Raw genomic sequence first — 11366 nt, 5'->3', positions numbered from 1 at the left:
AAAATCTAAGACACGCCTGTGAGAGACAAATACTTGTTGCTAATATAACAAATCTTACTGACATAGATCTGTTGTTAATACAATTCGTTAATAACTTGTAGTTAATGTTAAATATTTGTTGTGGATGAACTCATGATGTTTGATATAAATTGGTAGATATTTCATACTTGTGAATAAACGAATCATACAAGAGTAGGATGAAACTATGAACTTATTTCAAGGAAAATTAGGTTAATTACAACTAAACTATAACTCTCTTTTAATTTTAAATTTGTATTTTATTTATTATTATCTCACTGTAATTTTACACAAAATAAATAAATAAATGAATAAGATGCCTTTCCCGCCATGGAGAAACTGGAAGAACTTGGAGAAAATCGAAACAAACAATGGTTTTCTTTGATCTCAATCGTCATCTTCGACCATCAGTCTTGAATCAATTACTCTTATCTTCTTTCTCCGTCGCCAAACCCTAGTTGTCATCCCCCATCAGGCTCAATGCCTCTCCCTCTATCGAGCCTTCATCCATTCTAATAATTTTCTGGAGGTGAACTATTTTCAATTTCTCCAGAAGTTGCGTCGATGATTATCTGATTTATTGTTCAACGTAACTGTCAATTCACAAGTATCTTTGTAATCGATTAAGACTAGTTTTCTCTCGGCTTGCTCAATTGCTTTAGTATTTGCATCAATGATTTCCTGATTTATTTTGTTCAATATTGGATGTTCAAATGACAACAGTGTCTGCAACGTCGATTAAGACTAACTTATTTTCAGTCTGTTTGACCAACTGAAAGAGATGAAAAGCTTAAGAGCTTCCTATTTCGCTTTGCGAAGCAATATTTCCTACTTATTTATTAAGGCTTTCTATTTTGGTCTTCATAATGCACTCACTTTTACTAATACTTATTACTCTCTAAATCCTCGTACCAATTAAAATAGTTGTATTACCGATCTGGGACTTTGGGGCTCTTGATCAAGAAACTCGATTTTCTTGATACTTTTGTTGTCCGGAGGTTTAGAATTTATCTATGTGGATTTGCGGATTTATCTGCAGGATAGGTACTTGATAGCCTTGAAGCTGAAAAGGATTTGCAATCATGCATTTTGTTGTTGCTATGAAATGTTGTATGATCAGGTGAAACTTTATGTTATTTTTTAAGTTTCTTTGCGCCAGATTGGTAAGAGTTTGAATCCGGTTTCAAATGCAAATGGTTCACTTAGGACAGAAAATTCAAGTGTTTATCTATGAATTTTAGATGTGGTTGGTTTCAGGCAAAACTTGTATACTTTTAGTAATTGGAAAAGGGACGGAGACAACTGACAGTTTGTACTTGTATAGCTCACTTGGCATGTTTTGCGTTGGTTTCGGTTTATATTTATCCAGCCTGCATTTGTGACATGGTGTTGGGCACTGGGGAAAGACATCTCCAAGACGATGCCAAGGAAGCAATTGATATAGCAAGCAGAGCGCACAAGAGTCGACCACAGGTTTCGTTAGAAAAGGTGAGGAAGGTGTCAATAACTGATTCATCAAACGCTATCCATTGCTCTATAGTCACGAGCATGGGGGAGACTTGTAAGTGCTTTTTCGAAGTAAATCAAGTGTCCAGAGAGAGTCAACGCAGCACATATAAAGCAAGAGGAAGTATATGAAGAATTAACAAGCTTTGAGGTGAGCGACTAAACATTTTACTTGGTGCTTACTTTCTCATCATGATAGATAACAGAGTAAAGAATGCCTCTCTAGGTCGACTGCCTGGAGAATATCCAATTTTAGAAAAACGATGTTCAACCATTCAAAATGCAAAACGCTAATTCAGTTCAAGCAAACAGATTTATAGTTTTCCACAGGCCCATTGGACTTTGTTTTTTTAAGACCCAAAACCTTGATTTCCAAACCCCAGTCTCGGGTCCAGTCCCTTTGTTATTTTTACTCGTCAGTTCAGATGATCTCTTTTGTCTTGTGGATAATCAGTCGAGTGTATGACAAATATAATAATCATCTTCAGTAGACCCTTGCAGCATGAATTAATTATTTAAAGTTTGTTATTTTATGAAACAAATAACACAAATCTTTGAATCAATTATTTTATGGTTTATTATTGACTTTGATTCTTCTCATTTAGAGTAGGTCAACCAATTCATTTGAAGATTCTGATCGTTGAAATTTTCTTCAAAGGGAGTTGCTAGCTCAACTGCAACCGCCTGATTGTCGATGTGTGTCTACTAATTAAAAAAAAAATAGCTTACTGGAGATAATTGTGTATTTCTTTATTAATTAATTGGCAAAGGCGCTTGATTGTTACAAGGAATTATACAACAAAAAATTTACATTTGCGTAATATCAATTGAAGTATTGAAGACCAGCAAATATGTAGCCATTATACGGCACATTATATTTTAATATATTTTGACAATTTTGTTTCTGTTTCTTGCCATACACAAGCTATAATTTGAGCTTGATAGTCATTCATGAAGTTGTAAACATAAGAAAAGTTCAATACTTGTTTGTCGTGGAAAAGGAAATAAAAAACGAAGTCAATTGGGGTCCGAATTTTCTTCTTGTTTGTATGATTAACTAAGCAGCCAAAGAAAGAAGTTCCTTTGCCTGAGAGAATTTTAACACAAGCCATCTCTCGTTAGGAACAGTTGGGCGTCTATCAAATATCAAGCGGCCATGGTAGGTGACCTTTGACCCTTGTACTTCCAAACCATCATTCGGTAAGCTTCTATCATTGTCTAAAATAAACATACTGTTCTCTTTCCTCTTTTTATCTTTTGGTTTGTTGATCAGGTTCATCCCACCGTCTCATCCTACACTTGAGAAGAGCTTCAATGGCAGAACACCATCCTTCAGATATTCAAATCAATTCCCGGCAAGGTACTGCAATCCACCCTGTAGAGGCGGATGGCCAGTCGTTACAAGCATCAGGTTCAGTTGCTTATTGGGAAGTCAAGCAATTCAGGAAATGGATACCTTGGTTAATTCCATCATTTGTTATAGCCAATATTGTTATGTTCATTATCACCATGTCCGTTAATAACTGCCCTAAGAATTCAGTCTCTTGTATTGCTCGATTCTTGGGTAGATTCTCTTTCCAGTCCCTAAAAGAAAATCCTCTGCTTGGACCTTCATCTCTAACGTAAGTTGCTTTCACTGAATTCTTCGTATTTTTTTCTTCCAGAATCCAATTTGTGTCAGTTAGTCTTAAATTTTTCATCATTCAAGTGGTATAAATTTTCTGGGTTATTTTACGAACTATGCATCTTCCACTGAACCAGTTATTGCTTGTTTTTCAGGCTACGGAGGATGGGTGCACTAGAAGTTAATAAAGTTGTTCATGGAAACCAACTATGGCGTCTTGTTACGTGTATATGGTTACATGCCGGTGTTTTTCATTTATTGGCAAATATGTTAAGTCTGTTGGTCATTGGAATTCGTCTTGAACAAGAATTCGGATTTTGTATGTATCTTCTATCATTCTTTCTCTTTCTTTTCTGGTGTTGGTAGCAAAACTATTGTTGGGTACTTCGTTAAGAGTTATGTTTGTTATATTCCCAGACATAGATTCTTTTATGTTTATATTTAGTGGATTGGATTAATCGGCATTCCACCTCTTACAAATTCGCTTGTGGATGTTTCACAGTACGGATTGGTTTGCTATATGTTATATCTGGATTTGGTGGGAGTCTGTTGTCTTCTCTATTCATCCAATCTAACATTTCTGTTGGGGCTTCTGGTGCCTTATTTGGGTTGCTCGGAGGAATGCTTTCCGAACTCATCACTAACTGGACGATATATTCTAATAAGGTACTCTTCAAACCGCATCTGTATCGGAATTTTCATATGAATCCTGACATTTGGTTGTATTTTCTCGTCTCGTTGCCTCTTCAGGTTGCAGCTCTTGTTACTCTGTTGGTTATTATAGTGATCAATTTGGCAGTAGGAATTCTTCCTCATGTTGACAATTTTGCTCATATTGGAGGATTTATTTCTGGATTTCTTCTGGGGTTTGTATTTCTCATTCGCCCGCAGTTTGGATGGGTTAGCCAAAGATATACTTCTCAAACAAATTCTTCCTTTGGTGCGAATCATAAATTCAAGATATATCAATGTGTATTGTGGATCGTTTCGCTAATACTTCTGATTGCCGGGTAACCAAATCACTCTATATTTCTACTGCCTTTGCATACAAAATTAGACGTGGAGTCACAGGGTATAGCGAGTTTCTTTTAGCCAATATTCCAGTGTCCCATGTAACATTCTTTAGTTATTACAAACGACGATAATATTCAGAAATGTTTTTGTAATTATGAAGGAATGATCTTGGAAAAGTTGTTAGGTTTCTCCACGCCGTTTGTGGATTTTGATTGCCTATAAAGTATAAACTACACTTGCAATTCTGAAATGTTAGGTAATTGGTTGCCCACTAGAAGAAAATACACCCTCACTCTATGATCTGAATACTTCATTCCTTATGTCTTAGAACTGGACTCATGAAATGAGACCATGTTTAAGAGAGATTGGTTTGATGAAATTAGTACGTGTGTAATGCAACCTCAGATTCATTGTCGGTTGTGGATCTTTAGTTCCAAGGTCTCTTATTGACAGTAAAAGTAAAAGATTCTTTATTTTAAAGAAGTGATTGAGAGTATACCTATCCTGTTGGCCTATTTGAGCAAAGATGTAGGAATTTTGAAACTGATCAAAAGATGTTATTTTCCAGGTTCACCGCTGGTCTGGTTTTACTTCGTCGAGGATTTGATGCAAACCGTCATTGTTCTTGGTGCCATTATTTGTCTTGCGTTCCTACTTCAAAATGGAGCTGTAATTCAGAAACTACATACTGTTTGGTAATTTTCCTTTTGCATTCTCATTTCTCTGTTATTTTCTCCTCGGTTTTTTCTTGCAGAGTATTCTCTATAGCCTTTCCTATCAAACCCTACTTAACAAGTATTCGAGGCCCTATCTTATAGTCATTTTGTTAGGCCTTTTTTGGTAAAAAGTCACTTGACCCTACCCTAAACTTTCCATTCTAGGTGTTAATTTTTACTCTGTTCAATTGTTTTCTAACTTGTCCCATTTGAATAGAAAACAGTGTAAAAATATTCACAAGCGCTTTAATTAATAAAACAATTTTTTCTAAAAAATAAAATTAGTGATGCACAAATTAATCATCGAAAAACTATGCAAAATTCATGAACATCAACGATAAATTTACCTTTTGCTCGACTTGATACAACTTGAATAAATTTGTTAGTAGCAACTCTTTTTGAATCTATAGCAACTTGAATCTAAACATTTTCCAAATTTCCATCTATGGTTTTCAGTCCCAGCAAGTAGGTAACCAGTTGAATCTAACATGCTCAAGCAACGGCAAATTCGGGACGTATATTCTCCCAAATGCTTCAAATTCAGAGATACAAGGTTTGTGTTCTAGTCTTTGCAGTTGATTTAATGTAAACTAGATCACTTGAGACTTGAGAAAATCGTCCCTTCGTTGGACATGTTTCACTACGAAATATGCTCTCTTCTTACTTCTTTTTGTATATGATATGTTTTCTCCCCCAAATCTCTTAGCTAAGTCACAGCCATCGAGTTATTTTATCAGGTTTCATGAGTGCAGCTTCAAATACATAATTAGAATTCAAGATTTTGGACCTAAATGAAAATTTGCAGAGGGCCATTTTTTGTGAAATAATAGTAGGTAAGGGAAAATAGTATTCTTTTAGCTTTTGAAAATTGAACTCAAAATTATATACATAGAGAAAACTAAGACTCAAACTAGAAACTATAAGACTATTTGATCTTAATAATAATTTTAGTATTTTAACGATTTTCAATAGTAATATTACAGGAAAGGAAAAAGATGACCAAAAGTCTTAAATCATTGATTCAACCCAAAAGCTTAAATTTATGGGTGAAGGTAAATTTATTATAATATATAACAGAAAGTATTAGGTATAATATTTTGTAATTTTTATTATCTCTTTGTCATCCATTTTTCCAAGTCTGAAACATATAAATGCTCAAATTTGAATTTCTAATCTCTAATGTATATAATTTTCCAATCCCTTACTCATGTATAACCAAGCACCCTCTAGTATCATGTATATAGTTTAACAAGAAGACATCAACAATTTTTCACTCGTGCTCTCCATTATTACATATATGTGTGCTTATCCACAAAAAGTATAAATTTCAGATAAATAGTTCCTATATTTAATACATGAAGTTTCAAATCAATATTTACATACTAAACCAAAAAGGAAAGAAAAGAAAAAAAAAAGAAAAAAAAAGGTTTTTCAGCCCTCTCCCAAGATGGTGTTCGGTTACCGATGAAAATAAGTTGTGAATTGATGCAAATAAAGAATCAGCAAATGTTGTAAATGATGGATGAACCAAACATGAAGTTGATTTCTTTCCATCTACCCCACTCTAATTACTGGAGTTGTGAAGTAATATGAGGTTTAAAATTTTCAAATGGTTAAAAAGAAAAGAAAATCTGGAATGGTATATTATTTGTTGGCTGTATCGTTAATTCCAATGGAAGTTTTAAGGCGGGGTGGTGGGGCGCTTTATAAACCCAAACATCCCAAAAATTCCACGTGTCTACACACCATACCACCAACTTGAGTGTGGGGGCCCTTGGCTTTGTCGACAACATCCCTTCTACTTACTACCTCTACTCTAGGCCTTATTCTCTCTCTCACTAACAAACATTACAAAACACCAAACTCATTTTCTCTTCTCAAAAGAATTAACACACCGCAGCACCACCGCCGTCTGTGGGAATCGAACCCACGACCACATGGTTAAAAGCCATGCGCTCTACCGGCTGAGCTAAGACGGCCTGACGGTAAAACAGTAAAACTCTAGATTAAAATTGGTTCTTTCTTAAAAAGAGAAGACAACAACATATCGCACTGTGTGGTTGGTTGTTGTTTGTGAGGCAGCTGTAATTTTAGTTAGAGGGCTTGGGGGGAGACGAAGGGCGGCGGTATTCCGGCGAAAATGGGCGGGTGAGAGTGTCCCTTTCGAAATGGGAGGCGATTTTCAATCTCGGAATGGTTCAGTGTTAGTCGGCTTTTGGCAGACTGAAACTGATTTTGGGTTAAAGAAGAGGATCCCCCTCAATTTCACGGCAGCTTTGAAACATCAAATCCCACTTTCCTTTTCTTTTCTTTTCTTTTCATACTATTTCCATAGATACCCCCATTTTACTTTCTACATTTTTTTTTTTAATTTTGTTTTGTAGTTATTGAAATAAGTATTTTCATAATATTAATTGGAAAAGAGAGTGAATATATAAGATATATATATATATATAAATAATGAAATAGGGAAAGAAAAAGAAAAGGAGAAAGAGAAGTTGAGGAGGTAACGCATCACTGACAAAAGCAGAGGAGAGGGGGAGAAGGTGAAGGTGGTACAGATTTACAGAGAAAAAAGATAAAGGAAAAAAGAAGGTCGAGTCTCTATCAAACTCCGTCACCTCGGGCCGCGAAATCCGGACTACAGTCCACTCTCTCTATCTATCCTTCCCATTTCCAAAAACTCTAACAAAAAATGGAAAAAACATCTCATTTCCATTTTCAATTTTCATTTTTCATTTTCGCTTCTCCGGGGCCACCGCAACCCAACCATTCCTACCTCCCCCTTCTCGTTTCACCCTCCCTCTTTCCTCTTCTATTCTGCGCCCTTGCCCTCCTTCTTTTTCTCTCCCCCCCTAAACTACCTTCTTCTCTTCAATTCTACGGTTACAATAAACATATTTTTAAAAATTTGATAATTTAAAATAATTATTTATAACAATCATATGAATTTAAACACTAACGTATATAAATATAAATCTAGATTGTGTCCGATTAAAATTGTTTACGCCATTGACGTTTATCATTCACCAACAATTTAAAAAGGTTTGAATATTGCTTGTTAATTTTAAATTTTTATTGCCTAATAGAATTGCTAGCTTTCTTTTAAACACACACATATATTTATATAAGATGAAAAAATATTTTTTATTTGGTAGATCTATGATTTTTTTAATGATTTTTTTTGTTATGTATTTACTATTTTCTATCAAATCAAAATAGCATATACCTCAAATACAAATTATTATAATCTATAAATTATAACAACTAATTACTAATATTTACCGCACATGTATATTTGATTTATATTATTGATATATTTTATTACAGTATAATTGATCTAAAATATATCAAGTTTAATTATTATTTTTAAAAAAAAAAAGGAAAAGCTAAACATTTTCTTTCCTACCCAAAATCACCGTTTCAACGAAAAAATTATCTTTGCAAATTTTCAGTACAATAATTAGAAAACAAAAAATTGAACATTTTACGATATAAAGAAAAAGATAAATCAATTATCGTGAATTAAAGTATTGTTGTTAATCATAGGAATACTAGAACCAAATTGATTGGAGTAAATGAGTGGGAGTGTGGAGAGTGGCGCAGGTCAAGCGGTGAAACCAAGCTTAAAAGCTCTCTACTCCATTAAACGCCAAGCAACACCCACTCTCTTCTTTCCTTTCCCTTTCTTTCTTTTCTTTTCTTTTTTTTTTTTTTCTTTTCCCCTCTGTGCAGCAGTTTCTGATTCTCAGCTGTTTCGCTCTGTCTCAATCGTCCCTTCTGGCTTTATACATATATATGTAACAGTGACTAAACGAAAGCCTAATGCTGCCTGCTGTGGCCTCTGCCCCTTGCCCCCAGTGGAACACCCACTCTTTCCTCTTTCTATCTCTCTTTCTACCTCTCTTTCTCTCTCTCTCTCTTCATTATATTTACCTCTTTAGCCTTTTCAAATTCCATCCTTCCCTTCCTCCTTCCATTCTCTCTCCTTTTCTAGCTTCTAAAACGAATTGGGTTTCCTTTTCTCTCTTTGTTTCTACACATTTTGATTCTCTTTTGGCTGTGGATGCTCGTACTTACCACTCCCAGTGTATTTCCTCTTCTCTCTTTTCCCTTTTTTTTCTACTTTTTATTGTGTTCTCAAGGACTGAAATTGTTCTGATGGTTTGGTTGTGTAGTCCTTTTTCAAGAATGGAAATTCTGGGTTGCTTTTTTTGTTTAATTCTGTTGAATTTTGCTGATTTTTCTTGGATGGGGGACAGTTTTTGGGGTAGAATGCAAATGGGTTTCGTTTGAATTTTGGTATTTGTATATTAATTTACTGTTTGGTTATGTCTGGTTTGGTTTGTTGTTTAGTTGAGGTTGAATTTATCATTCTGTTATCTTCATGGCCCAGCGATGGAACTTCTTTTGTGAAATGTAAAACTGTGAAGTAAATTTTGGCGAAGTTTTTATTATGGATTGCTGTGTTTAGTCAGTTTTTTCCCTGAATTTTATTTCCATTTTGTTCTCTTCTTATGATCAGTCCTTCTATCTTACATATTGAAATCATTTTTTAGATACTATAAAGAAGAAGGCTCTGGGAAGCTAATAAATGAAGCACATATGAACTATTGGTTTGTCCTTGAAGGCTTGAATTTAGCGGTGAGTGGATGGAACAATGCTTAAAAATTGTGGGAGAATATAGTAGTAGAGAGAAGAAATTTTAGTTGAACTTACTTGTAAGGCTATACAATAAATAATAATAATAATAATAAAACTTACTTCATGGCCACTTCCAATGGGGGATTTCTTCAAACTGATTCATCCACTCCACCACCATCTCTTCCTCCTTGGCTTTCCAACTCCAACGGTGGCTCGTCGCTCCGACCGCCTTCCCCGTCAGTCACCTTAACGTTATCTTCCCCTACAGTTCCAGCCTACACTCCCATCCCCTGGTTGCAACAGCCAGACAGAATGCCAGAAAACATACCTCTTGTATTAGGCAATTTAGCACCTCAAATGTCAATGCCATCATGTGGTGGTAGCCTCTTTGCTTCCGAGCTCGTCGAGTGCTGCCGAGAGCTCGACGAAGGCCACCGTGCTTGGGCAGCACACAAGAAGGAAACAGCATGGAGGTTAAGAAGACAAGAGTTGCAATTGGAGTCGGAGAAGGCGTCTCGGATTCGACAAAAGATGGAAGAGGTTGAAGGGAAAGTAAAAGCTCTTAGAGAAGAAGAGAAGATTGCTTTGGAAAGGATTGAAGCTGAGTATAAGGAACAATTGGCAGGGTTTAGAAAAGATGCCGAGGCTAAAGAACAAAAGTTGGCTGAGCAATGGGCTGCTAAACATATGAGCCTTACTAAGTTTCTTGAGCATATGGGATGCAGGACTAGAATTGCTGAGTCAAGTGGGAGGTGAGAAAACCAATTGCCACAATTTCAAGTTTTGTGATTGCCTCTATGAATTTCTTCATGGGAAATTCTTTCCTTTTCAATCCCTCTTTTTCTTTATATTTTTACTTCCATTTTGTATCTATTGACATCTGAAATTATGCATCAATGTCATCCTATATTTGCTTTGTAATTGATACTCTTGCAAGCAAAATGTCAAGTATTTTTTTTCATTCTGCTTAATAAGTCCCCTCACCCCTTTAAATCTTACTCAACATTTGTTTAAGATATGGCATTAGAAATAGCAATATAGAACAAATATGAGAACATTGAAGTATTATCTCATTGTTTCTTCACAATCAAATATACCAAGATCGACCCATTACATAGCAAAAAGTAATTAAGATGGCATGATATGACTCAAACATTTATAATTAACTTGTTTTACTTTGAAATTTGACATGTCAAAAATTTCAGAAAATATATTAAGAAAAAACCTGCTTGAACTGAGAAAATATCAATTATCATATGAGTAATCAACATTCTCCTATGTTAACTCAAAATAATTGTTATGAATGTAGATATTGTTCATAAATAATTTATTGTTCTCTCTCTTTTTTTTTTTATATATATTTTTTAAACCTTTTATCTTGTTTTTTATTAAATTATTTGTACAATAACTATTAAATATAAATTTGTTTCTGGGGTCATAAAAAGAAAAACTTAAATGGACTCAATGGAGAGTTTGCTATTCTTTATGGATAAAAAAAAGATGAACTTTTGGTGTGTGGTATTTTCAACATACTCATTCTTTTAACCCCATAGGAAAATAAATTTTAGTTTGGTTTCAAAATCATAATTTAATCTTTATGATTTAGGATAATTTGAACAGTTTTTTTTTTTTTAATAAACTATTTAAAGAGTTTGATAATTCCACGTTACGAAAAGTAAATTCAAAAGCATCCACCAAGATTATAGCTAGAAATTTCATTCGTATTGATGTGGAATAATTAATTTATTCTCACAAATCTTTAACTTTTATCTCTTGAATGCTCCAATGAACAATTTTTTAAAATAAAACTGTTTAAAGCAATTTTATAAGTAATCCATCTAATA

At 34.5% G+C, this 11366-nt stretch overlaps 2 protein-coding genes and 1 non-coding gene across 7 annotated transcripts; 2 read left to right on the top strand and 1 right to left on the bottom strand.

Annotated features, from left to right (window-relative positions):
- The first annotated feature begins 2486 nt into the window (after positions 1 to 2486).
- On the top strand, positions 2487 to 10483 carry LOC103486383 (RHOMBOID-like protein 1). 5 transcript variants are annotated; one of them, XR_007820458.1, is made up of 9 exons: positions 2489 to 2724; positions 2798 to 3146; positions 3304 to 3467; positions 3651 to 3814; positions 3899 to 4158; positions 4731 to 4857; positions 5335 to 5431; positions 5616 to 5711; positions 5862 to 6075. XR_007820458.1 is itself a non-coding variant. In XM_051084216.1 (8 exons), the coding sequence occupies exons 2-8, from the start codon at positions 2839 to 2841 to the stop codon at positions 5943 to 5945; spliced, it is 1215 nt and encodes a 404-aa protein (XP_050940173.1). In that variant the 5' UTR covers positions 2487 to 2724; positions 2798 to 2838; the 3' UTR covers positions 5946 to 6075. The 5 variants fall into 5 exon arrangements, 4 of the variants coding, with proteins under 4 accessions (XP_050940173.1, XP_050940174.1, XP_008442541.2 ...); XM_051084216.1 differs by lacking the exon at positions 5616 to 5711 and having other exon boundaries at positions 2487 to 2724; positions 5851 to 6075; XM_051084217.1 differs by lacking the exon at positions 5616 to 5711.
- Positions 6785 to 6857, bottom strand: TRNAK-UUU (transfer RNA lysine (anticodon UUU)). Its single transcript has one exon. It is a non-coding gene; the product is annotated as a tRNA-Lys (tRNA).
- LOC103486384 (transcription factor AS1) lies at positions 9646 to 10483 on the top strand. The gene has a single exon (XM_008444323.3). It carries the CDS (start codon positions 9646 to 9648, stop codon positions 10276 to 10278), a length of 633 nt encoding a protein of 210 aa, XP_008442545.1. The 3' UTR covers positions 10279 to 10483.
- Positions 10484 to 11366: the final 883 nt, after the last annotated feature.

Source organism: Cucumis melo, chromosome 4 (assembly GCF_025177605.1).
Source record: "Cucumis melo cultivar AY chromosome 4, USDA_Cmelo_AY_1.0, whole genome shotgun sequence".
NCBI classification, from domain to species: domain Eukaryota; kingdom Viridiplantae; phylum Streptophyta; class Magnoliopsida; order Cucurbitales; family Cucurbitaceae; genus Cucumis; species Cucumis melo.
This window is presented reverse-complemented; position numbering and strand designations above follow the sequence as displayed.